This window comes from Camelus ferus, chromosome 18 (assembly GCF_009834535.1).
Source record: "Camelus ferus isolate YT-003-E chromosome 18, BCGSAC_Cfer_1.0, whole genome shotgun sequence".
In the NCBI taxonomy this organism is placed as follows: Eukaryota; Metazoa; Chordata; class Mammalia; order Artiodactyla; family Camelidae; genus Camelus; species Camelus ferus.
The window spans coordinates 30,045,142-30,072,044 of record NC_045713.1 but is presented as its reverse complement, the minus strand read 5'-3'; the positions used below and the strand labels follow the sequence as shown (position 1 = coordinate 30,072,044).

General features: G+C 49.8%; 2 protein-coding genes across 15 annotated transcripts in view; both read left to right on the top strand.

Moving 5' to 3' along the window:
- TNRC6A (trinucleotide repeat containing adaptor 6A) overlaps nucleotides 1-9,761 on the top strand; it is a 175,993-nt gene extending 166,232 nt beyond the window's left edge. For 5 of the 7 annotated variants that reach the window (XM_032460841.1, XM_032460843.1, XM_032460842.1 and 2 more), the window contains 7 exons: nucleotides 447-587; nucleotides 2,249-2,356; nucleotides 3,569-3,790; nucleotides 4,387-4,563; nucleotides 5,600-5,670; nucleotides 6,454-6,593; nucleotides 6,940-9,761. In XM_032460841.1, coding sequence (XP_032316732.1) covers nucleotides 447-587; nucleotides 2,249-2,356; nucleotides 3,569-3,790; nucleotides 4,387-4,563; nucleotides 5,600-5,670; nucleotides 6,454-6,593; nucleotides 6,940-7,315 — 1,235 coding nt within the window. In that variant the 3' untranslated portion in view covers nucleotides 7,316-9,761. The remainder of the gene's footprint in view (nucleotides 1-446; nucleotides 588-2,248; nucleotides 2,357-3,568; nucleotides 3,791-4,386; nucleotides 4,564-5,599; nucleotides 5,671-6,453; nucleotides 6,594-6,939) is intronic. The other 2 variants (XM_032460845.1, XM_032460844.1) reach the window with 1 other exon arrangement.
- Nucleotides 9,762-18,274: 8,513 nt separating this feature from the next.
- Nucleotides 18,275-26,903, top strand: part of SLC5A11 (solute carrier family 5 member 11) — a 56,656-nt gene continuing 48,027 nt past the window's right edge. The window contains exons 1-8 of one of the 8 annotated variants that reach the window (XM_032460839.1): nucleotides 18,275-18,413; nucleotides 19,974-20,332; nucleotides 22,388-22,447; nucleotides 22,632-22,774; nucleotides 22,961-23,149; nucleotides 23,243-23,311; nucleotides 23,689-24,204; nucleotides 24,774-24,808. The gene's annotated coding sequence lies outside the window, so the exon portion shown is untranslated. Of the gene's footprint in view, nucleotides 18,414-19,973; nucleotides 20,333-22,387; nucleotides 22,448-22,631; nucleotides 22,775-22,960; nucleotides 23,150-23,242; nucleotides 23,312-23,688; nucleotides 24,809-26,903 lie in introns of all 8 variants that reach the window. The other 7 variants (XM_032460837.1, XM_032460836.1, XM_032460838.1 and 4 more) reach the window with 7 other exon arrangements.

The following is a 26,903-nucleotide window of genomic DNA, read 5'->3' as shown; positions in this document are numbered from 1 at the left end:
CTGGCCTTTGTGCTCCCAGCTCCGAAGGTGGGGTTAGTTCCGCTGGCGGCACAAAGGATCCATAAACCCTCGTTCATTGTTCTTCTCCAGCTGTGTCCAGGAACTGGCTCGACCATGTTTTCATTTGCTGAGGAATCACTAGAAATGCACCTGTGGCCTCTCTGTCCTGTCCAGATTGCTACAGCTTTAAGTTTTGTAATAAAGCACTTTGAAATCTTACTGTTTAGAGCTATATTATACCCATTAAAATTACTCCATGCATCAATTTGTAAGTGTTCATAAATAACAGCTCATAATAATCGTAATACTGAGTCAGCCTGTTACGGCATTGGTATTGATTGGAAATATTTGAGAATTGTGTAGACTTTAGGGATAAAAATTTGGGATAGTTAATGGACTCTTGGATGATGATTAAGCCTGAACTAATTTTACATTTTTTTTTCCAGAATTTCGCCCTGGTGAACCATGGAAAGGTTATCCAAACATTGACCCTGAAACTGACCCTTACGTCACTCCTGGCAGTGTCATAAACAATCTTTCAATTAATACTGTGCGGGAAGTTGACCACCTCAGGGACAGGAACAGTGGTATGTAGGCTGGTACCAACTCAGTTTCTCAGTGATGCAGGACAGTTTAAGAATGGCTCAAAGTAGATGTGAAACTTTCAGCAGCAAGTGTCACTAGCACGTCCCAACACCTGACCAGAACCATGGGACTCGTGACAGTGAAAACAGAATTCTCAGTTTCCCATAGGTGATTCTTCAGCTGCTCTAAAAATGGGGTGGACTTACTATCTCTTGGTGTGGTAAACACGTATATTATCTCAGAAAGCTGACACACAAAGGACCAACAGGCATTTGCCTTCCAGTAGCTGTATTAACAACTGAAGTGTGGTGCCTATTTTATTACAAGTTTCACTATTGTGGTTATTAAGAAACGGGCATTTCTTGTAAAAGACGTTACATTATTTGTTTATACACTCTGGATATTAAAGAACTTTCATCTGGAGAAGCAATTTGGCTTTTTTTTGTCTCTCAGAGAATGAAAATAAGAACAATTTAAGGGTCCCTGCAGTCTAGATGCACTTTTTAATGGGTTATCAAATAAAAATCATCCTCCCATCTACCACGTGGTTATTCACCCCAGGCATTTACAGGTGTTCCATGCACACACTAGACACAAGGTGAATGAGATGAATAAAGACACCCTCTCTGTTTCTGTAACACATGTCCTCTCGTATGTCCCTTTGAACAGTTTATAATAAAGAAAATGTAAACCGGCCAACACTTCATTAAATACCTGTTTCTTAACAAGTGTTTGCCGTAGCACAGTGGTAAGATAAGCATCCTCCTCACTCTGAAGTGGCTGAACTTCGCAGACAACCACGTCTGGAAGTAGTTAAAGCCACTGCTTCTGTAGGAGAACATGGGGACAGAGCCAGACATAACACCTCACAGCCTGGGAGTTAACAAAAGAATCTGGTGGCTTGCACAAACAAGGGTTTCTTCTTGTTTGTAGAAGATTCTGAAAGTCAGGAGAGGAATTTAGATTTGATATTAAAAGAAAGAAACGTCTGAGATTTTGAGTGGGAGATTCCACATTTAAGGTGGGGTAATCCGACAGTGGTGAGCAGAATGGCTTGGAGAGGGAGGCCTGTTAGCTGTTGCCATGATTCATGCAGGGATCGAGTCTGCAGCTAAACTAGAGGGGTCATCAGGGGCGTTTTAAAACAACAGGAAGAAAGGCGAGGTTTCGGGGACTGAATGTGCGGCACGTGGGGGAGGACGAAGGCCTGGCCAAGTGGTAGTGTCAGCCCCTGGGTGCCTTGGTGAACTGTCCAAGGAGAAGTCACCGGGTTTGAGAGGCAGGAGCTGGGCACAGTGAGAAGGGGCCCTCCCCGTGGGGGCCGGTACCGAGAGGCGGGGCTGGTGTTTCTCGGGGGTATCTCTTGCTGTATCTCATTGTTGACGTGTATTCTCACAGACAAGTAGGAGACAGGGATGTGGGAGGGCAAGTACCTCTTCTGAGCCACTGTGAAAACAGTGAGCAAGCTCTCTGCATGCTGTTTCAAAGGCAGGAAGGAGGCTGCAGTCTTAGGCACTGTCCCCGTGGCCCTGAGCGTGCCTGCCTGCTTGCTTGCTGGGAGCCACAGTTACAGGGTCGCAGGTTTGCTGGTGCTTTTGCTTATTCTCAGATGCCAGATCCCTTACTCTGGGGAAGACTAATTAATTGGCTCTTCCCCACTTAGGGTCATCCTCATCCTTGAACACCACGCTGCCTTCAACTAGTGCCTGGTCATCCATTCGTGCCTCCAACTACAACGTTCCCCTCAGCAGTACAGCACAAAGCACTTCAGGTGGGTCCTGCCCCGGGCTCGCCAGGGCCCTGTCGGAGGGAGGGGTGTCCTCAGAACCTGGGGCGGGGCTGTGACGCTTAATCCCGCTTCTTTTGATCTACAGTCTTCTTCTCAGGGAGCTTAGAGTGTAAGTATATTTCTGAAACCTGGAAAATATTTTTAACACCATTTGCCCTTGTTTAAAATCTACTAAAACAGCCTTCACTGAACAGTCACTCACATCTGAGAGCCATCTCAGCTCTGTAATTAAATGTAATTTAATTCAAAGCAGTGGTTATCAACTATCTATAGTGAAGGACCTTTTATTTTTTAATATCCAGCCTTCTACAGACTGATAACTTCTGTAAAATGTAGTAAACCTGGACTTGGAATAGCTAGAAAAATGACTATGCACTTGGGGGCTAGGGCAGCAGTGTCAGGTTGTTGTCAGCTTATAAACACTCAGTCAGTTCCGTACTCGGACTAGTGATAAACTGTGTTGTGACCAGTCTTCCCATTACACTTTGAGATGTGCTAACTTAAAAACATGCAGCTTATGGATCAGGTAGAAAAGTAATTGATGGTGATGGCAATTATAAAATTTTCCATCCCCTACTACCCCATCATGGGGCTTTTTTAAGCATGATTTTGAGAAGTTTTCTGTGTGCCTGGCTGTGCGCTGGACCCATTAGGCAAGTGGCTTAACCTCTCTGATCCTCAGTCGCATGTGTGTCAGGATTAGAGGTAGCCAAGCACCCAGCAGCTCAGCTCTTGGCACAGAGTGCCCCCCAGCAAATGTCTGCTCTGAGGGCTCCCTGAGTTGGGGCTACTTCTGTAGTCCTTTTTTCATGAGTAAACAACAGAGTGCTAAAATCTATTTGATGGCCTAAGTGTCAGTCTTGAGTGACTCATTACAGTTGTTGAGTTCCCAATTGCTGTGTTAGAGCGGTTCAGAGCAGTGTTAAGTATAGCTTTGTACGCTGGACTAAGTCTCGCAGGTCTTAAAACTGTTAATAACAGACAGACGGGCTGTTTTGAGGCAAGGGAGCAGTTTCCTTGTGCCTTTCTGTTTTTCTTCTTTGGCAGTTTAGTTTGATATGGGGATTTCTTATAGTTTTTGTTTGTTTGATTTGCTTTTAGTGGGAGAATGAATGTTAATCATTATTTAAATTTTCTTTTTTCTGAAAGCATTTATCTCCCCTCTCCCCCACTTTGTTTTTTCCCTTTGAGTAGCCAGAAATAGTGATTCCAAATTGACATGGTCTCCTGGTTCAGTTACAAACACCTCTCTGGCTCATGAGCTGTGGAAGGTCCCTTTGCCACCTAAAAACATCACTGCTCCGTCCCGCCCACCTCCGGGACTGACTGGTCAGAAGCCACCCTTGTCTACGTGGGATAATTCTCCCCTTCGTGTAGGTGGAGGATGGGGAAATTCTGACGCCAGGTATACCCCAGGTAAGGTGGCGTGCATACGGTGGTTCCATGTGGTTAATTTTCTGAAACTAGCCAGTACCAGCAGTCTAGTTTAACAGAGACCTAAACAGCAGACTGCAGCATCACCCTCTATAAAGCAGGACTAGAACTTTATTTATAAACAGAAGGTTTCTGGTGCATTGCCATCTTCTGCAACTTCCATGCTTTTGAGAATCTCAAATTTTACTTTAAATTTTGCCTGGTTTACTTAAGAACTTTTACCCAAAGACACACAGCGGTCAGCAATAAAGTTAATGGAATGGGGATTTCCTTCCTTTCAGAAGCTCCTCAAGAGCTCATCTTAGTGTATTAACTTCCTGCTCGTAGCAGGCACCACGTCACACAGAGCAGAAGCTGCCATTTGCCGAGCCTGGGCGAGGTGGGAGCAGCCCACCTGGGCCTTGAGGAGTGGGGCCTGCTGCAGTGAAAGCCTGGCCTGCGCTTAGGGTGGCGCAGAGCTCACTGAGGCAGCAGGACGTCTGAGAGAAGGGTGCTGTGGGTGGATCGCACAGGCCTAAACCGGACTGTCCCAGGAAACTGGGGCAAGCGGTTGCCTTACGCCTCTGTTCCTTCTGCAGACGACTGGCACTGGAGTTGTGCTGGCATCATGCCCCGCCCCTGCCTCCCCCCAACACACGCAACCACAAATACAACTCAGAGCTTATCTGCTGGCTCAACCAGTAAATGTGATCTTATCCGTCTTCCTGCCCTGCCCCCAGAATGGACCAAACATGCTCATCTCCAGGCTGAAAATGGTAGTAAGACTTCATTAATAATTTCTGGTCTTTAGACAGGTGATTGGCTGAAATAAAACTTGCATTGTTTCTTTTGGAGAAAAGTTCTAATTATGGGAAAAGAACACGTGAGTCTGTTCCAAGCTAATAAATGCAAACTAGTGTGATCAGTGTCACATGTATGTGGTTCTTTCAGGCCACAGACATCTTCTGGGTGCCAGCTAAGTGACTGGTGGTACATGGTGGGGGCGATAATAAAAGTGGCCTAGGAGCCCTCACCCTCAGAAGGGTCAGTAGGATTGAGTGGGATCAGAAGGCCTGTGAGAGTAAGCCGGGCAAACAGATGGAGCAGCAAGTATCAAGGCACTGGGGCCTGGGAAAGCATAGGGCTTCCTGTTGGAGTTGTCAGAGCTTGGCAAGAGGTGGAGCAGCGTCAGGGGGAGATGAGTAGGCGTGAGCTCTGTCGTGCAGATGTCCTAAGTCACGCGGTGTTTCTGAGGCACCTTTAAGTGGTTGTAGATGGGGAGTGACTTGATCACGTTTTAAAGCTCTGCTGCTGGGAGAAGGGATGTGGTGGGGCCGAGCAGGACAGCCGACGGGGAGCCCCCGTGGGAACACAGACGAAACAAGGAATGTGTGGACGATTGCAAGCTCTTAAATCCCTTTGAGATCATCCCAAACTGAGGCCATTCCCCAAAGGCGATCATTTTGAGAGAGGTTTAGCTTTATGAAGGGAAAGATGGTAAAGACATCTGGCCTTTGGTTCACCAGCCTGCCATGTGATAAGCTGGGAGCCCTCTGAGCCCGCTCTCCCAGAGGCAGAGCCACGTGCCCCGGCAGTTGACTGGTCAGAGCTGGGGGGGAGCTGGCATGCTGGGCCTGGGGAGAAAGTACCCCGTGTGGAAGTGCAGGGAAGGAGGAAGGAAGGGAAGGACGCCCATGAGAGCCCAGATGACCCTCCCGAATACCTGCAGTTTGACTGGGATGTGTTTGTCCTGAACACTCATTCAGGCCACAGCCTTGGAAAACTGACCTGCCCTTTTTCTTCCTTGTTTAGGTTCCAGCTGGGGTGAGAGCAGCTCAGGGAGAATAACAAATTGGCTTGTTCTAAAAAACCTTACACCTCAGGTAAGAATGTCAGGTGTCCTGTCTGTGTGGACACACCAGGTAGCATGGAGAGCAGAGGATTCCATTCTTGTTTGAGATGAGGACTGCCCAGGCCTTCTGAGTGGTACTGAGCAGGTGTGGAGGCTGGGCGGAGGAAACAGCGAAGGATGGCCTTTAGCTGCCTCAGACAGACTGGCGGTCTGACCCAGCGGTTTCTACACTGTAAAATGCACAGGAGCTGACCAAAAAGAGAGCCCTGGGCCTCATCCCCAAAGACCTGGTTCCGTAGATCTGGGCTCGGATCAGGGATCTGCAGTTTCTGTACGGGCATTCAGATGACTTTGATGCAGGTGGTGCTCATACTACCTTTGAGGAGCCCTGTCTGCCCTTGTAGATTAGAACGTTTTCTCAGTCCCTGGACCACCCCCCCTCCTCCTTTGGAGGCTGGGTGTTAAGAGCCCGCCCCCCTCCTCCCCCAGGGAGCAGTGCCTTGATGAATCCTGTCCTCAGGGCAGGGAAGAGAGAAGACATGAAGCCACAGCAGGGGCAATGGCTAACTAAGGAATTGGGGATCTGGGGAATGTCCAGGAGTCTAGAGGCCACAGAGGTATGGCTCTGGGACCAGTGGAGGTGGGGCGGGGGGTGCTGAACCCCATCACAGCAGTGAGTCCCAGTGAAGAGCGGCACCAGGAGTGAAGAACCTCGGGCAAGAGAGACAGGACCGAGTCCCAGCCTGGGACCACCTCCATGGACGGTCCTCGTGACGGTGCGTCTAACTGGCAGTTCCCACACCCTGTTTCCTAGATCGATGGCTCAACTCTGCGTACCCTGTGCATGCAGCATGGCCCACTGATAACATTCCACCTGAACCTCCCACATGGAAATGCTTTGGTCCGTTACAGTTCAAAAGAAGAGGTAGTGAAGGCACAAAAGTCTCTGCACATGTAAGTTGGCCGTTCTGTGCGTGACCTGGGTCCCCTCAGTGCGCAGTGAGAGCCCGGCTGATGGCCCCGTGCCGCCCCTGGGCCAGCGTGCGGTCCCGCAGCGCAGGCCTCGCTGTATCCTGGGTTCCGCGGGCTCTGGGTGGCGCGTCCTGGCCTGGAGCGCCCTGGGCCCGTGCCCCGCCTCGGGCTTGCGCTCGCCGGCCGGAGGGCAGGCTGGGTCCCTGTGCGCTCCCTCTCCCCGTTCCAGGGCCTTTTTTAAGCAGAAACTCAAAGTGTCACCCTGACTTTTGACTCAGAGCCTCAGGTACCCCGAGTCTTCACCAGGCCTGCTTGTGTCTCTCTCCAGGTGTGTACTGGGGAACACTACTATTCTTGCTGAGTTTGCCAGTGAAGAGGAGATCAGTCGTTTCTTTGCACAAAGTCAGTCTCTGACCCCTTCTCCCAGCTGGCAGTCTCTCGGGTCCAGCCAGAGCCGGCTGGGCTCCCTCGACTGTTCCCACTCGTTCTCCAGCCGGACCGATCTCAATCACTGGAATGGTGCTGGGCTGTCGGGAACTAACTGTGGAGACCTTCATGGCACTTCCCTCTGGGGGACCCCACATTATTCCACAAGCCTGTGGGGGCCTCCAAGCAGCAGCGACCCCCGGGGAATTAGCAGCCCATCCCCCATTAACGCTTTTCTTTCTGTTGACCACCTGGGTGGGGGTGGAGAGTCCATGTAACAGTGTAGACTAGACGCACGGACTGCGACCTCAAGACGCGAAAGAAAGGAGCACTAAGTCGGGCTCGCCGCCTGCAGCCAGGGGCCACCTGTGGGAACAGCTCTTCTCTGCACATTTTCCACTTTGTTTTCCCTGAAACATATCAGTTTGAATACTTGAATCATGCAGGCCAATATTATAATGTGAAAAGGTATCTATCTATTTACACTCCCAAATAGCGCCATACATGCTAAACCGTGTAGAAGAGCTCCCTTGTGTGTAGTCATCATGTCTAGCCTTTGGGTTCTTTTCCCCCTCTCCTGTCCCCCTCCCCCCTTCATTCATCTTTTTTTTTCCCCCTTTTTCTTTTTTTTTTTTTTTTTTTTTTTTTTTTTCCTTTCTTTTTTGCAAAACCCTTTTTTGGGCTGATAATGTATGAGCTTTTAACTTTGCACTGAATGATGTTCTCTCCGTCTAATCGGCAATATGGGGGGGCAGCTGTTCCAGTGTAAATGTTTACTCAAGGATGTTCTTAAAAGGTGTGCGCTCTCTACTATGCCTTGATGTTTGCCTACCTTATTGTGGTATCGTGGAGTTTAAAAGATCAAGTTATGATGCTGACTTAGGACTATAAATGAAAGTATTGCACCAGTTTTTTCATGTTAGAAAACTAAAGAATTTCGCTCTGCAGTTTGAAAAACTGTGGCCACAGCTGTGACTTGCAGCCCACCTGCCACCCAGGACGGGCCCTGCACTTTGAATAGGCTTTCCATTTTATTTTGAAGGTTCCCACGTTGAACCTTCTTGTTTACAGATTTTTTTGTTTGTTTTTTGAGAAAAAAAAATGTTTACTCTTCCATCATTTAAAAAAAATTAAAAGACAAAAAAAAAATGGAGGATGATTTAAAAGATGCTTTCTATCTCTGGGAAAAAGGAGCAGCATTTGGCCATGTTCTTTTGTTTTTCTATTCCTGTCCTAAATCAAAGAGCATGGTTCTCAGGAAAACCAGTTCCCCAGTTAAAAAAAAAAAAAAAAAACAAAAAAAAACTCCTTGTAGTTTCTTATAGGAAAAAAAAGAAAAACCCCAACTTTTAGCACTGATACTACATACTGCTCTGTTAAAGAATTTTCTCTGCCAAAAAAAAAAAAAAAAAAAAAACAAAAAAATGCTTAAAGCTGGAGTTTGAGATTCTGCTTTCAGATGCTGTCTTTTTATTAGTGAGTGATGACGGTTTGCTAATAATCAGTAGGTAATAATTTTTGTAGCCCCATCAAGTGGCTCTGTGCGTCTCTGCTCTCTCGTGACTGTGTTACTGTCTAACTGTTGTACCTTAAAGCCGAAATCAGTAACTATGCATACTGTAACCGAGATACTGGGCTTACAGGATCGTTCGTTGTACAAAGAAAATTTTAAATGTTGTTGCAAACTAACGAGTTACACCATTTTTAAAATTTCTTTCTCTCCTCCCCCCCTTTTTTTGCCCACAAATGGTATTATAATGCTTGCTTAGTCAAAGAAGAGAGACTAAACAAGGGTAAAAATTTTAACAGTACAGAATTTGCCATCATTTCATTGCCTTGATTCTAACTGTTTGTGTCCTAAGATGCAAAAGAAGTCAGTGGCTTTTAACTGTTTACAAATAGAATGTGATTGTAAAATGTACAGTTTGGTTGTGTTTGAATTATGAAATTTCTTCAGATATAATAAACCATGACTTTTTGGCTGCTCAACATTAATTGTCTCTTTTTTGTGAATTTATTTGTACGCTCTTTTTTATAACGAAAGTTTCAGAGTTGCTATGTATGAGGGTTCTCATAGAGCAACCTAGTAACAATCTGAGCAAATATCTGAACATTTTATCCGAACTTATTCACAATTTCACCCTGAAATAATGTGAGAACAATGGGAAACTGTAGCTTGCTCCTTCCTACCCTCTTTGAGCATCTTTGGGATCTTGTTGCTCAAAACTCTTCTGTGACTCCATCTTCCCCACCATTTGTGCCCATCTCAAGCCTCAGCAAGAGACCATTTGGAACATGAAGCTTAATGACTTGACAGTGTTCTAGTGTTAAACTCTCATACCTCTGTTACAAAATGAGAAATGCCACAGCCTGGACCGGCCTTTTTCTCCCCCTTCACGGCCCGCCCTCCTCACTGCAGGAGCCTTGGGCCAGAACCTGTGTATGCATTTCAGTGTATGACTTCAAATCATGCTCCAACTTGCCAGGTGTAAGCTAATGTTGTTCAATGCATTCAATGTATATCGACTTCCATACTGGTTTTTCCAAAAACCAAAGGTAGCTTTGAAAAACCACGTCTGGAAATGTTCAGAACGTTAAGCTGATTGACCTTTGGGGCTTTGAGTAGTATATAATTGACTTCATAATTGCGTTAATTGTATTGTTAAAAGTGTTTGGGAGTTTTTTGCGCTTGTTATGTGGAAATAAAGTGTTTGATTTAAAAAAGTAAAAGTGGTTTGATTTTTGCCTTGTCTGCCTAGTCCTTAAAGAAAACAGCTCTATTCGCCTAAGTGGCTGTGTTACTCCCACGCCCTCCTCCATCTCTCAGCTGCCTGTGCCTTAGTCCAGGCCATTAGTCTGACCACGATATCCCCCTGGCTGAGTGGCCTCGACTCACTGACAGCCTGTAAGAGTCAGTCTAAACGTCTTAATACATCCAGTCATGCGTTTGCAAATAGAGCTCCCGAGGGCCACTGAGCTCCTGCTCCCGCTCCCCTGGACACACTGAGCTGCCCTGGTCCCGCTCCACACCTGCCACCAGCCTGCCCAGCGCTCCCTTACCCTCAAAGACGGTGATCGCTGTGGTCAGCTTCCCCGGGGTTTTTTTCCCCATCAAGTGTAGACACCGCCTCCCATTGCTGCCTGCCACAAAAATGTTATCCCCTCATCACTGCTGGTGATCATTGAGCTTCAGCCGATGAATAACCTCTTGCTAGTCTCTGTAATCCACGTGGTCACACACTAGGTATTCACTGAACAGGTGTTGAAGGAGTGACAGCTGTTACCTGTTGACATTTGAGGACCCAGGGTTGTGGTAGTGCCACGCCATTCAATTGTGAGGGTGGATGAACCAGGGAAGTGGAGGTGAGGTTCCTGACAGGGTCTAAGTTGGGTTAAATAGTGTGTAGATGGGAATTGAGGGGAAGGGCGAGATACTTGGGTCAAAAGGAATGACAGAAGTTGCACTGAGCAAGCTGGCTCAGTGTTCGGCTGAGAGATTGCTTCCGTGCATCGGGACTTGACTGAATTTTCCCTCTCCAGAATTGAGGAGACCTTTTCCTTTTGATCCTTTGATTTCAGATGTGAGCGGCAGGGTCGCTGAACAAGAGCCAGAAACAACCCAGATGAACCTCGAAAGCCCCTTACAAAGAACCAGGCCTGTGGCCCTGGTGGCACTTCCTCTGAGGAGGCATTTGCAGGGTGGTGGGGAAGGGGGGGTAACAGAATGTTAAGGGTTCTCTACATAGCTAGTGTTTTGTGTGTGTTTTCTTACTTAATTTCTGAGCACCCCAGACTGGCCGTAGAATAGGAAACACAAAGTCCTAGTACAGTTTCTCAAATTGTCCACCAGCACCCTTCCAAAGCCAAGGAGAGGATGGACGATGCGGATCCCCTTAGGATCTGGGGGCAGAGTTTTAAACTCTGCAATTTTGGTTAAAGCTGCATGTGAGTATTTCATTCTGCTCCATTATAAGGTTTTCATCTAAAAACAGTGTTTCAAACAGCCAGTTAAATTGCTCTTCTTCAGGAAGCCCCTAATGCCTCGGAAGGATGAGCCACAGTAAGGCCCACACACCCCACTTGCAGAAGCACAGCTGGAGAGTTTCAGCTCCGCATGGCTTGAGTGGCAGAGACAGCTCCAGTGCAGGGGCAAGAGAGTGACTTCCCGGCCCTGAGACCTTGGGCCTGTCTCAGTCCTCAAGGTCCAGGATGCCCCTGTCCTGGCCGGCTGTTGGCCCACTAGGTAGGGAAGAACCCCAACCTGCTGGTAGAGCAGGGCTCAGCTCTGGGTAGTGAGGGAAGCTGTATCCATAGTCCAGCCCCACTTCCAGAAGACAAGCTTTAAATGGCCCAAACACCCTGCAGGCCTGAATCCAATGCATGGACCCCCATTGCCATCCTACCATATCACTGAACCACCTGGGTTCTCGTGATTTCATAGGTTGTTAAAATCAGCTTTTGGTGAGGGAGGGTATATAGCTCAGTGGTAGAGCGCGTGCTTGGCATGCATGAGGTCCTGAGGTCTCAGAACATTCATTAAAAAAATTGGTTGGCTGGCAATCTTTGGCGACCCTTGCAAGCATCACCCCAATTTCTTCCTTCATCTTCCCAAGGCATTCTCTCTGTGCATATGTCCGTGTCCAAATAAAAACCTATACCCCTTTATGAATGCCCGCTTAGTTGGGTTTTGGCAAAGGGGTAAATAATAAATTGACAACAAAAAGTAAAATAAACAAACATATGGCAGGGGGGAAGGTATAGCTCAAGTGGTAGAGCATGTGCTTAGCATGCACAAGGTCCTGGGTTCAATCCCCAGCACCCCCTCTAAAAGTAAATAAATAAACCTAATTACCCACCCCACCCCCCCCAAAAAAAAACAACAAGCAAACAAAAATGTCAACCCAATAGTGATAACTTCTCCCTGGCTGTGGTGGATGTGCCGGGCCAGACCCCCAGACCCCAGGGCTCAACAAGGGCCCCAAACCCTCATTTGCACTTCCTAGAGTCACTATTTTATTTTGGTTTCTGTTTCAATATTTGTTCCCATGGAAACACAGATAAGTGACTAAGATGAGATTTTTAAGGACTCCAGTGAGAGACCGTGAGAACTGGCAATGACTATCAGCCCTTATTACATAAGCATCCAAAGTCCTACTCTTCTCTGGGCATTGATTTCTCAGGTATTTCATTATTTATTTCGAATTTTTCGTTCACTAACACTGCCTGTTTTTATTGGGCTGGTCGTTATTGCCCCCTGCTAGATGTAACAAGTCATGCCTGTTTGTGGGGTTTCCTTGTAAATAAACACATTCAAGTTTTACTTTTTAAATGAGCCACATTTAAAGATGGTCTTAGTTCCGGAAGCAGCAGTTCAGGTGATGGGCAGAAACGGGACGTCGTGAGTGCCTAAGGGCCAGAGAGCATGGCCGAGGGACAGCTCTTTCCACAGACGGACCCATCTGTGCCCTTCAGAGTAGGTACCATTTATCGGTTAAGGGCGCGCGGCCTTTGGAGTTAGGAGTTGAAATTCCCATCAGACAGTCTACTAGCTCGGTCCCTGACCCCCAACATCCAAACCATCTGCTCTTTCTCCAGGACAGAGCCTTAATCCAACCATCTGTCCATCCCCATCCCCATCCCCATGACCTCAGCCATGACATCTCCTGCCAGAGCCTCCCCTTCGTCTCCCAGCTTCTGCTCCTGCCCCACAGTCCATCCTTCCCGCAACAGTAACGGTGCTCTTTGGCTTTTTGTCTTTTTAAAAAGACATAGCTTTCATGCAATTCAGGATCTCAGTTCTAAAGTGTCCAGCTCAGTGGGTTTGGGCAAATGTCCTCACTCATGTAGCCCCCCTATCCCAGTTAAGATCTGACCCATGACCATCACAGAAAGTCCCTTGTGCCCCTAAACTCTAGGGCCTCAGCTCAATCACCACCCTGTTTACGACCCATCAGTGGCCTCTGTAGCACTTAGAATGAAACCCAAGCCCCTTATCACAGCCTGCAGGCTGGCAGGCCTGGGGCGGTCAACCCCTGTTGACCTGCTCCCCTCTCCCCATCTTCCCCAGACCTCCTTTCTCATTCCTGCCCCGGGGCATAACCTCTTCCTCTGAATCACTCCTATCCCCCCCCCCAGTATTCAGTTGGCTGGGTCCTGATCCCACCACAAGCAGAGGAGCCTCTGCAAGGAACCCTTCCCCAGCCTTCTCGAATAGTCTTCTCCCCTCTGCAGCCACAGTGATTCTCAGCTGGGGGACATTTGACAATGTCTGCAGACATTTTTGGCTGTTACATCTAGGGAGAGGCGAGACTGCTGCTGGTGTCCAGTGGGCAGAGATCAGGGATGCTATCAGATGCCCTTGAACGCACAGGACAGCCCCTACGGCAAAGAGTGACCCCACTCCACGTGCCCACAGAGCCGAGGGTGAGAAGCGTGGGTCTAGCATGCGCCCTGTTTTACTTTCTTCATAGCATCTCTCACCATCTCCAAGGAGTCCACACACTGTCTCCTTCCAGAACGAACGCACTGTCGTCCTCCCCTCCATGCCGACTGCTGATGTTTTATAATAACTATAAATGGAGTGTAACCTTTCAAATTATGAATCACTGTGTTGTACACCTGAGGCTTTTACATAATATTGTACATCAACTATTCTTCAATTTAGAAACTTCTCCATTGGACTTTTTTTTTAAAGAAATGGTTTATTTTTTATTTTTAAATTTTATTTATTTATTTAATGGAGGTACTGAGGATTGAACCCAGGACCTCGTGCATGCATGCTAAGCGTGCGTTCCACCACTGAGCTATTCCCACCTCCCCCTCATTAGATGTTTTGAATATGCGTGGTTTGTGGTGCATCAATCATGCTTCCGTCTAGCCTTTTTTTAAGACTCCCTCTTGGTCAGTCCTGCATTAGCGTGTTAGTACTCTTGCCAACAACCCTTCACTTGCATGCCCATTGCAGTGGTTCCGTTCTGGCGGGGGGGTAGCCTTGAAGCCTTCCAGCCAGCCCTGGTGAGGGCGGAATCCTCCTCATTTGCTGCGGTTTTACCAACCCCTGGAGGGCTTGGAGTTGCAAGGTCTTTCAACCCTGGACCCACTTGCCTGTAAGTGGAGAAAATAGCCAGCAGGGGGAGCACTCTGATTCCCTTTTTCTGGAAGACGCTTTGTGCAGTACATTTATCTAAGAGAGAGATTAGCAGGCTTTCCCATGAGACCCTTCTTAAATCTTTAAAAAAAAAAAAAATCAAAACAGCTAAAAAACACCACCATCAAAAACTTTGGTAAAGGTCCATCTGCCATGGACCAGCAATCCTATGCCTAGAATCTCACCCAGAGAGATTCTAGTCTAGGAGAGCGGACCACAGTAGTCACTCGCTTGTAGTAGAAAACCGCAGACAGGGGAACCACCCTTCATTAAGTCTATCAGATCAGCCCCTCTCAGACGTTAATGTGCGTGGCACCACCCAGGGATTTTGTTAAGATGTGGGGTCAGATTCCCTAGGTCTGGGGCGTGGCCAGGTGGTTCTGGTATTGTGGTTGGGGGTACTGGCTCACCAGCTGGACTGGAGACCCCAAAAGGCAGTGGCTTCAACAGCAGAACTGTGTTGCTGTGGCTGATCTGTCAACGAGCCGTCTGGCTGGAAGGAGTCAGGGCCCCTTCCATCCTTGCAGCCTTGCCCTGCTCTGCGTGGGCGGAGAGCTCGCCCTCCCAGTCACAGCCTAGCCAGCGAGCAGAGGCACAGTGTCATGGAGAGGGCGTGCCCCTTCTCTTTACGGGCAGGACCCCCATTCTGATGCCTCAGTTATGGCCACCTCCCATTAGTCAGAACTTAAGTCATGCAGAGCTGGAAGGTGGCAACTGGCAGTCTTCATTTGCAATGTCATGTCCCCAGCGACAATGTGAGCGCTGCGTTATTAGTGAAAAAGGGGGAACTGGATATTGGGCAACAATAGTGGCATTTGCCCTGAGAAGGGACCAGTTAAATAAACTATCGTTCATCCAGAAGCTGGAATATCCAGGCAGTAAGACAATGAGACAGATGTGTATAAACCACTACGGAAAGGCGTCGCTGACAGAGGTAAGTGGCAAAAATACAGTTGCAGGAGATATTAGTATCATCTCATTTTTATTTGGGGGGGATAAAATCAGTAGTTCACACAAGTATTCTATGCCTACATTGCTTAGTTTTAGAGAGTCAGGAATGGTTCACGGGAGGGTATGTATCCTCGGGGCATTAAGTGATAGAAAGGAGTTCTGGAAAGACAATAAAGGAGTGTCTCCATTCTTGGGCACGTCCACCCTCTCATGGAAGGGATTTGGGGCTTTCGATTTCTGGGAGGGGAAGGAGGCAGCCACACATTTGTGGGAGAACCCATCCCAAACCATGCCCCAGGCAAGCACTTGTCGCTTGATCCTCGTAACGAGCCAATGAGCAAAGGCAGTGGATGTCCGTTGGTTTTGTCTGTCCAGCTTACCCTCCCCCTTCTTCTAGAAATACCAATCTGACTTTCTTGGGGAACAACTCACAGCCTGCAGGGACAAAGAGCTTGCACTCTGTGGCCCAGACAACTGGTTCAGGAAGAGGCACGTGTCCCAGCGTGGACAAAGGATGGTTAGGACTGTTGTCCAGTCTGCTGGGGACTCTTGGTTTCCTACTGGACTTGAACCTGCGTGGCTGTACCTGGAGCCTCTCAAGACCATGGTGAAGAAAAGGGCTGCTTGAGCACAAAGACCAGACAAGAGAGCGCAGCCAGTGAAATCAAGTCACATTGACATGATCTGAGACCCTGGATCCCACCAGACCTGAAGCTTGGCACGTTCCAATTGTGTAAGCCAATTAGTTTTGTGTAAGTCAATTAGTTTTGTGTAAGTTAGCTTGAACTAGATTAAATTAAATTAGTTTGAGTTGGGTTTCTGTAGTTCACACCCAAAAGAGTGTTGAGTGATGCCCCTTCCTATTGCTTGAAGGAAAAAAAAAATTTTTTTAACCATTGTTTGGAAAAGCTAGACCTAGGAAAGCCTTTATCTTGGAAAATTTGCTAAGCTTATGACAAAAAAATGGGGGAAATTTCACACCCAAATCCCAGGAACAGAGGAAGGGAGGTAAACTTGTGGAAGAATAATTCCAGTAGTGTGTCATGTGGAATTTCTCCTACAGACAGTGGGGAAGCCCTGTGAGTCAGGGTTCCAGCATGGGCGAGATAGCTCAGTGCAAAGAATTTAGCCAAATATTATTTCATAAAGGGACTGTGCTGTGAGATTTAGGCAGTTAGCGGCACCAGTGAGGGCTGGTGAAGCACCGTAGTAGAGTCATTGTGGGGAGCAGGTATCTCGAGGCTGGAAAGGAGGAAACAATGTTACAGAGCTCTGCAGAGCTGTGGCCATGGAGCAGCGGAGCCACTTTTGGGACCACAGGGAGGCAGCAAGCGGGGGGTGGGGGAGGTGTGGGGAGGAGGAAGGGACAAACACCCAACCACTCTCCTCTACCCTCCAGTCGCCTGCTGGTGCCTCCCACTGGCCAAGTCTAGGTGGATTCCAGAAAGCAAAGGAGGCCAGGTGATACAGTTCATTGAAATCAGCCTCCTGGGGCACAGAGCACAGTGGGAAGTGTGGAAAAGGGATCCGGGGTGGGAGATGTGGTTGAACAGTAGAGATTAACCATCTCCTCCTGGAAGGTTGCAGAGGAAGAACTGAAAGCGGGTAAGGACTTGAAGCTAGCTGGGAGACATATGGAAATTGAGGCAAGAAATTGTAAAAGCCTGAACCAGGACTGTAGTATAAAACTTGGGCGGGGAGGCAATGAGTGCAAGAGGGAGAATCAATGAGACTGACTCTGGGGTCTGAAGAGTGGAGGGGAGGAGTCTAGGAGGACCCCCACATTTCTGATTTTGGGAACTGCTGGTAGCCAAGGGAAGGGATCCTAGAGGCTAAGAGTAGGTTTCATAGTGGAGGGAATAGCAGAGAGTTTGCTTTGGGTCTTGCTGAGGCAAGGATCCTGGGAACAGCCCAGAGGAGCTGCCTAGTTTGCATCTGGGATTAAGTCATGTGGATATGATATTTGTTCCTTAGCTCCTAGCCCAGAGCCTGGCACAATGTAGGTACTCAGAAAATATTTGTTGGAGGGAGGGAGGGATGGATGGATGGATGGGTAAGTAGATGGATGAACGGGTTTCTGGATGGATGAATGGTAGGTGGGTGGGTGGGTGATTGAAAGGGTGGGTGGATGAACAGATAGATGGATGGATGGATGGATGTTTAAGGAAGAGGTCTTAGGTAGAGACATCAGTTTGGGATTATCCATCAGAGGTGATGGCTGACACCATGGAAATGGAAATGGATGTAGAATAAAGTTTCAAGTAACATCATCATCTGAGAAGCAGAAAGGAGCCTGGGTGCCTGAGAAGGATGATTAAAAATTCAAAGAGGCAGGAGAAAGGAGGTGGGGGCGGCAAGGGAAAGTTCACTCTCAGAAGCTGGAGAGGGCACATTTCAGGGAAGGAGAAAGCCACATCCTCAAAGGCTGCCTGTCAAGAGATAAAAATCTGGGAGGAGAAGCCAAGCATGCATGTGTGACAGAGGAGGCCATCAGCAGGGTAGGGGCAAGTGCGTTGTCCCCGGGGAGTCAGGGGTACCGGATGGCGGAAGTTGGTTGGGTTCTCTGAGTCACACTCTGAGTTGGAGATCTGAGTGGAGGCGGTTTGCTGGGAAGTGCCCACGGAGGACACTTGTGAGAGAGTGAGGGAGGCAGGACTGGGAAGCGGGAGAAGCTGCAACAGAGACCTGAGCCCACCTCCAGGGAACGTGCGGCTGGGATGACCCTCAGAGAAGCCTGGACCGAGGGAGGAGCGTTGACTTCCCGCCCCCACCCACCCCGACACACACTGACCCTCACTGGGTGCAGGGAAGGCTGCTGCTTTCGGTCCAGGACAATGCCTGGGGAGCAGCTCAGCTGGGAGCCATCAGTGACACGCAGAACAGCCACACCAGGTAGAAATGGTTGAGACCATCTCAACCACAGACACTGAAAACAGTCACTAAAGTAAGAGCACACATCTGCTTAGCACTTGCAGAATGAAACTCGACAGCTGGCATGGATTAGCTCATCGAAGCCTCACCACCAGCTACCCCGTGTGGGAGGCACTCTTCTCTCCTTCATTTACGAGATGCTGAAGCGGCCCCAGGGAGGGGCGGTGGCTTGCTCGGGTCACGCACCGTGGCGCCTAAAAGCAGAGTCACGTGTCTTTGCGGCACCGCCGGAGATTAAGAACGTGTTCTGTGTGTGTTTCCTGTGATGAGAGACAGGACGCCTGTGTGTCCTTCCCGAGCAGGACAGCAGGGTCCTTATTGCAAAGCTTACCCGGTGCTCATCCCAGGTAAGACGCCCTTCCAAGCGCTACGCTCGGATGTTTGAGGGTCGAAAGCAGTGCCCTGGTCACCAGAGCCCCATCGGTGACATGGCTGGGGAACGGAAGTCCTTTCTGTTTCACTCCTCAGTCCACACAGAGGCTCCGCTTGGGCGGCTTCTCTGCTCCATCAGGAGCCCAGGCGGCTGCAGCCGTCCTGCCCCCTGCACGTGCCTCCAAGGCTGTTTCAGAGGTCACCACCCCGACCTGAGGGAAGGCAGGAAAGAGTGGCAGCTTGGGACCCGAGCTCCTTCTCTTTAAAAAAAATCTTATTTTTGAGAACTTTTTTGGGGGGAAAGTAATTAGATTTTTAAATTAATTGATTGATTGATTTTAATGGAGGTGCTGGGGACTGAACCCAAGGACCTCGTGCATGCTAGGCATGTACTCTACCACTGAGCTATACACCCCCCAGCCCTGAGTTCCCTCTTAAGTAAGGGAGGGATGACCCTCAGAAGCCTGGACCGAGGGAGGAGTGTTGACTTCCTCGCCCCCCACCCACCCCGACACACACTGACCCTCACTGGATCCAGGGAAGGCAGGAGTCACCTAGATCCTGTCCCCTCCTGTTCCACTGGCCACACTCGGCCACACGTGTCACATGGGGAGGGAGAAGGGCAGATTTTGCTGGCCAATTCCCACCTCAGATAACCCTTTTATTTCATCCTTACGACAACCCTATTTGACAAATGGGGAGGACTGAGGCACAGGGCAGTGAAGCAGAGAGGTGGCCGTAAGCCACAAAGTTGATAGAGCCAGGTTTTAACCAGACACGGAAGGCAGAGCCCAGGGACCCGAGGACCGCCACACAGCTGGCCCCACACTGGCACTCGCAGGCTGCCAAGGACAAAGGGCCGTCACTAAACCACCTCTTGGAACCCAGATGTGTGCTCGTGGCAGTTCTGGTCAAGTTGACTTTCACGGGACCCTGTTCCACTCCAGTAATCCCCAAGTGTATGGAAGTCACACTCCATACTTCAACCTCCGTGTCGCAGATGACCTGCTGTTAAAGTGTTTAGTGATTAAAGAGAGTCCTTGTTGATTCATTAACGATCCGCTCTACACTGACCGGCAAGGTCTCCCGAGTTACAAACAACTGTCTCTCACAGACCCTACTGCCACGAGCAGGCTTCCCAGGTAGGGCCTGCTTTAATGCACCTTTTAGCGAATTGTGTGGCTTGGGGTTCAGACAGCACATTTCCAAGAGTTTTCCCAGATGCCCGGGCTCCTGTCAAATTTGTCACAGTGCAGTGATTCTCAGGCTTTTGGGTCTCGGGGTCCCTTTACAAGGAAGGACCCCGTCATTTCATTTATGTGGATTATCAATACAGAGATATTGACCAAATTAGATGTTTAAATGAAGAAACCATTTACAATATCAATTAATTTTAAAAGAACAAAACGACCTCATTGCATGTTAAGTAAATAACATTTTTTATGAAAAACAGCCATATTTTCCCCAAAAGATCGAGTGAGAAGAGTGGCATTGTTTTACATGTTTGTAAAGCTCTTTGATGGCTGGTTTCACAGGAGAAAGCTGGTTATTGACACCTGCTTCTGCATTCAGCCTGTCGGGATGCCTCATGCCCTGTAGCTTTCCAGAGATGCCACTGGACATTCATGAAATAATGAGAGAAGAAAGAAAAATAACACCTTAGTATTACGAAGAATGTCATATGGATTAATCTCCAGTCTTTCTGATCAAATGGCTCTGTCCCGTTATTATGACATCTCCTTTTTCAGAGGAGAAAGTCTGGATTCAGGCAGATTTCCACGAGGTCACGCAGGTAGGAGCAGAGGAGCCAGGAGGAGGGCAGGGATGTGCCCCCATCGGTGGCCTCTTCACCAGAACACTGTCCTGCTGCCCGTGGGGATGAAAGGCCACCCAGGTTTGTGAGAAACGTGCCTCTCGGAGCGGGGAACGGGGGAGGGGTGGGGACACAGTGTTTCCTGGGTGAAGCCATCAGAAGGAGAAAGAGTGAGCCTTGACATTCTCAGTGGCAACTCAACAGAAGGCCGGCAGCCCGAGGTTAACTGGGGTTAGGTCCGGGGAGAGGGAAGGAGCCAGTGCGGACCCAGAACCTCCTACCAAGACACAGGTGCATCCCTGTGGCATCTCATTTTATCCTCGTTTTAGCCCCTGTGGAGCAGGCATTGCAAACACGTGGTGGCACCTGTGGAAGCTGAAGGTTCAGACAGGCTGGGTGACTCACCCCAGGCCTCACAGTTACTAAGTCAAAAAAATATATCTCATTTTACCCTCGAGCTGGGCTCCTTGCATCACCCTTGCCTGCTGGCCAGGAAAGCTTACCGATTTCAGGGTGTTTAGGGTTTGCTCTTCTCAGTTGTTACTATAAATAGCAACATTGGAGGACAGTGTGTGTTGGGGGGGAGGGGGTGAAGATGTGTTTCTAAAAAGCTGTAGAAAATACAGGACAGAATCGTGACCTTATGTAGAGCTCAGCCTGGATTCCAGACGAGCAGGGCGTGTGACTTGGGGACATAGGGTAAGATTCTGGGACCAATACCATCGTGTGCGTCCCTCCATCCAGCCCCCTGTCCCCTGGCCACCAAGTAATGCTCTGACGATTCAGCTCAGTTGTGACTCTGTCTCCCTGGAGGCAGCGTCAGGTCCCGCAGGTTAAGGGCTCAGTCCTCCAAGACACCCCCCACCATTTCAGACACCAGTCACCAATCCAGGTTGCCGTGGGCTTCTGATTCACCCGCTCTAGATCGGAGTTTCCAAAGGCTCTCCCTCTTCAGGTTTGATCAGTTTGCTAGAGACGCTCATGGAACTCAGAGAAACATTTTACTTACTAGATAACCAGTCTGTTACAAAAGGATATAACTCAGGAACAGCCCGGTAGACTCACAGGGCAGGGCCTGGGGAAAGGGTATGGAGCTTCCACGCTCTCTGAGCACACTCCTCTCCCCAAACCTCCACGTGTTCATCAACCCAGAGGCTCTCAGAATCCCATCCTTTTGGGTTTTGATTATATAGTCATGACTGATTAGATCACAGGCCATTGGCAGTTGATTCAACCACCAGCCCCTCTCCTGCTCCAGGTGGTCGGGATGGTGGGGGTGGGTACCAAAAAAATCCCAACCCTCTAATCACCTGGCTAGTTCCCTTGGCAACCAGCCCCCAAACACAGATGAGGTCCGGAAGTCACCTCACCAACAAAAGACACCTTGCTCGCTCTGGTCACTTAGAAAGTTCCAAAAGTTTTAGGAGAGCTGTGACAGAAATGGGGACAAAGACCAAGTATGTATTTCTTACTATAAGTCACAATATCACACAGGGTCACAAACTGAATGCTATATGCATTGCTTGATATATACCGAGTCGTCCCTCGGTATCTGGCGGTGGTTTGTTGCAGGACCCCCCCGTGGTTACCAAAATTTGAGGATGCTCTAGTCCCTTATATAAAAGGGCATAGTGTCTGTATGTAACCCACACATGTCACATCCTCCCACATCCTTTAAATCATCTTTAGATTCCTTATTCTGCCTATTACAAGGTAAATGCTACTTAAATAGTTGCTGGCACGTGGCAAATTCTAGTTTTGCTTTTTGAAACTTTCCAGATCTTTTTTTTTTTCCCCTGAATACTTCCGATCCATGGGTAGTCAAATCTCAGGATGCAGAGCCTGTGGATACAGAAGGCTGACTGTGCAGCATTTTAGCTGTTTTTAGTTAATTCCAAATTACTTGCCAATCCCTATAAATCAGGAGCGTTCATATAAAAGTCCGTACTTTGGGATTTCTCTTGGGAAATCAGGTGCTTTGAAACCGTGGGACCTACATTCCCATGTGGAGGTGCTGGGCTGGCACTGACTCCCGGGAATAAGATTTGAGTAAGGGCCACTGCCTTCACCACCAGAGAAGCAAGACCTGCATCTGCTAAATTCACTGACTGCACATCCCACCCTATTTTTTTTCAGGCATCATTTGCATAAAAAGCAACACACAAATCTCATCCAGTCCAACGGGTCTGAACAATGGTATGTGCCCGTGTAATCACCTCCCCGCTTAGGGTATGGGAATCTATTAAATACTCCCCATAAAGTGCTCTGGTCAGTTCTTACCTCCCACGCTCTGACTTCCATTCACCATAGATTCATCTTTCCTGTTTTTGAACTTCATATAAATGGAATCACAGAGGGTGGACTTGCTTGTGTCTGGCAGGTTTCTGGGATTCACTCATGGCGTTACGTGTCAGGAGTTAGTCCTACTGGAAACAACTGTGGTTTTCCATGAAGTATGCCGGTGGTGCGGATTGTCCGCTGATCTGCCGACGGACATCGGGCTATTTCCGCTTTGGGACGATGGTGAGCAGGGCTGCTCTGAACATTTGGGTACAAGGCTTTGTGGAACATGTGTTTTTCAATTCTCTTGATACATACCTATGCGTGGAATTTGCTGGGCTTATAAGGTAGGGGTTTGTTGACTTGCTAAGAAACTTCCAAAATATTCTCCAAACTGGCTGAACCATCTTTCTCTCCTGTTTTCTACAGCACCAAGAGAGGGTTAAAAAAAAGCACCTGGCAATCAGAGAGACTGTTGGAGGTGACACACCAGTGGCCCGTGGGCCACAATCACCCCCTTATTGATTTATAGTCCTGAAGCTAAAATTATGGACTTCCCATCTTTCTAGAACAATTGGAAGGTCTGACCCCACTGGGCCTGTGTTTCCCCAGTTGGAGGTGAGTTGTGGCTGTCCCCTTCACCTGGGACATGGCTCAGCTGTTCACAGCCCCACCTGACCCGCCTGTCTCATCCACGTGCTTTGTCTGTAGCCACCTTGACCCTGGAACATAACCGTGGTTCCCCAGACATGACCCCAAGAAGTCAGGGCTGGACCTCAGGTGGGTGGAACAACGTGCCCCCCACTGCCCTCCTGGTGATGAATCCTCTGGCGGCAGGATCACAGGGTCAAGTTGTCTGTCCTTTCCCTGCTCTGTCTGTCTGCCCACCTCCTCCAATCCTAGCTGTTCCTTCTGGACACTGGTCCCCCCAGGCTGGCCACCAGCTGTAGGCCCTGCTTCATGCTGGTGTCAGGCCAATTGCTAAGTCTCTGCACATCCAGGCCGCCCTGCGTCCAGCGGGATGTGTCTCTGAGCCGCCCCGCTGCCCCCGTAGCATTGTGGGATGAAATGCCAGAAATGGGGGTTCCCGCCCTGGTTCTGCCTCTCGCAGCTGGTGACTTGGTCAAGTTACGCACCCTTCTCTTCCCCTTTCTCAGTAAAATGGAGATACTAACAGGATCTGTCCTAGAGGCGTGTTGGAAACACCAAGCGAGCAGAGACACAGAAGCTTTTCGACCAGAGCGCCATGCTTCCTGACCTGCTCTGCGCCAGGGGCTGCCCCCGCCCAGGGCCCAGGCAGGCCAAGGGCAGGGGAGAGGTGGGCCGGAGGTCAGGACTGTGGTGGGGGGCGGGGTGGCCACGACCCTGCCCCAGGCAGCGGCTGCCCTGTGACCATGTGGGCCTGGTTTGGCCAGGCCCTCAGATGGTTCTAGTAAAGTGGGAAATCCAGAGTGTTATTCAAAATCTCTCATTTTGCAAATGCTAGTAACTCTTTTTTTTTTTTTAATTTTGAATGCTCTGAGTATCCAGTAAAAGCCTTCCACTGTCCCCCACTGCCTGTCCTCGTGTTGTGGGCTGGACTTCGGTCACTCCTGACAACTCCTCTGGGCTGCAGGCGCCTGTCTTTGTCCTGCCTTGATCTGGAGAGTGCACAGGAAAGGAGCCGAACAAAGGTGGTCACTGTTATGCGGCTGCAGCGGTGGGGCTGCTTCAAGTGCCCTCCTGGGACTTCTCCTCTGTCCCCTGCCTCCCCTGCCAGCATCTGCCCTCCCCCTTCCTCCGGCTCGTCCCAAGCCTGCCTGTCCCCAGCGTGGAGGCGGGCCAGTGGCAGAGCGGGTGAGGGGAGCAGGACGGTGCCCCAGGCTGCAGCCGCTCCCCTCCCCTTCCTGACCATGGGCCCCCCACCAGGTGAGGACCCAGAGAAGGTGAGGCTCTGTGGGCGGAGCTCACGTCAGGCCATCTTCCCCATGGGGGCCTGCATGGAGTTCAAGTTCAAGTTCAAGGGGCTGGGGCTGGCCCCAGGACCTCTCCCCTACCCCTGGGAGATCATTCACGGCTCCTCTGACCCCTGCTGCCGCCAAGGCTGGAATTTGGAGTTTGACCTGTGAGGAGCCTCTCTCAACAGCAGGCGGTGCCGGAGGGAGGGCCACCGCTGTCCTCTCAAGCCTGCAAGGGCAGAGGAGCCCAGTTCCTCCCTTCTCACAGACACCTCTGTCTCCTCTTTCTCGGACACCACCGACAGGACCCAGGCCAGGTGGACTCTGTCCCCAGAGGAAGGTAAGATTCCTGCCACCCTCACCCCTCCACCTGATACCCATTCTGCCAACTGGGGAATCTGCGCAGGGGACTGGAGACAGTGCTGGCAGGAAGGATGGCAGGGCTGGGGGCACCCAGCTCCTCTTCTGGGAGAGGACTCATCCTGCGCCCGGCAAGCGGGATGTGTCTGGCAGGGGTGGGTACAGCCAGCGCACCTGGCATGGGTCCCAGCTCTTCCACTTAACCAAGTTCAGGGCCAAGGGGCGGATCATTTCACCTCACTGAGGCTCAGGTTCCTTATCTGTCAGTTGAGACCGTGAACCTCAGCACAGCCCAGCCCACAGGTGTGGTGTCCTCATGACCTGAGAGATAAGGAGGGGAAGCCATCCACATAAACAGCAAAACGCTGGGAGATGTGTTGCCGCGAGGCAGCCGCTCTTAACTGTAAGGCAGACAGGAGCCACTGGTACACGGCTGACACGTGCAGAGCGCATCACAGCCCGGGCCAGGTCGAGCTGGCGCAGCTGCCCGAATTCACAGGCAGAGCCCGCGAGCCATTAAGAAACGTGCCCAAGCTCACACAGACAGTGAGTTGGCGAAGCTGAGACTCAGCTCCCACGGCCATGAGCTTATCCACAACATCTGGTTTTCCAGTGACATCTTGACAAGTGATTCTGGGGAAGCGACTGGGAGAGATACCCTCCTCCCACTCTGAGGGGGTCACAGTCGCCAGGGTGTATACAGCAAAGGCTCAGATAATTCCACATTTGTTTGTTATCCCAGTGTTCATCGAGTGCCTGCTTTGAGGGCACAATGTGAGTGAGGCGGACACGGCCCCTGCCTTCGTGGGGCTTACCATGCAGCGGGGATGGGCGGCAGTGAGAGAATCATACAAACCAAATGGCATGTTTGATTCAACAGGGGTGAGAGGTCATGTTTGCTATGATGGCAAATCATTTGGGGATCCAGCTTAGACTGAAGCCAAGAGAAGGCTTCCCGGGGGGGGGGGGCGGTGACAGTGGGGCGCCATCTGAAGGGTGAGTAGGAGTTTCTCAAGCCAAGAGTGTAGGGAAGAGCATTCCAGGCAGAGGGAACAGAACAGCAAAGACCCTGAAGCAAAACAGTGCTCTAGGGATAGATAGAAGACCGTGCGGGATGAGGCTGGGGCCACGGCAGAGCGCGTCAGACGGTGCTGAGATTCTTGGAGCAGGAAAGAGGAACTGACCTGATTTATGCTCAAAGATCCCTCGGGCTTCCATGTGAAGGGTGGAGGAGGAAGCCAGAATGGCCTCAGGGAGGCAAGGTGGGAAGTACATGCTCCAGTCTACATGGAAGTGACAGTGGCTTGAATGAAAGCGATAGAAGTAAAGGTGAGGGAAAATGGATGGATTCAAGCTCGTCTTTGGAAGTAGAAAAGGGTGGAACTAGAGTTCAGTAGATTCCAGAAGTTGAGAAAGGGACGTTGTACGGTCTTTGGTGGGATGTTTGTGAGCCCTGGCAGCCTTGGTGCTTAGGCACCATGCCCAGCAGGTAGGAGGTGCTTACAGACCACTGGATGAGTGAGTGAATGAATGAATGCAAGACTTAAGGATGACTCGGGTTTCTGGCATGAGAAGCAGAGTGGATGAAGCTGCCATTTCATGAGATGGGAGGACTGGCAGCCATTGAAGACCATGGTCTCCGAGTTGGATGTGTTGCATTTGAGACGCTGACCCGGCATTCTCAGGAGAGCCCATGCTGTCATTTGGATGGATAGGTCTGGGGCTCCCAACATGCTCTTGTGACATCTAGTCTCTCTAGGAGTCCTGAGCCCAGGTCCTCACTGAAAAGGTGAGGCAGGTGGAGGAGAAAGCTCGCCTGGGTCCCTTGCACTCAAACTTGTTAGCAGGGACACTCTTTGGGGAAAGCTGCCAGGCCCTACTGTGCCTGTGGCTTCCTCCCTAATGGCCAGAGCTGTGGCTCTTTCCGACAGGCTGGGGACAGTCCCAGCCTCTGCTTCATCTCAAAGACCCGTGGCATCTGTCCTCTGGGCCTTCGTCCAGAGACCTGCTTCTAATGAACCGCAGAGCATCCGCTGGCTGAGGAGGCCGGAGGTGGTCCTCCTTCAGGTCTCCCT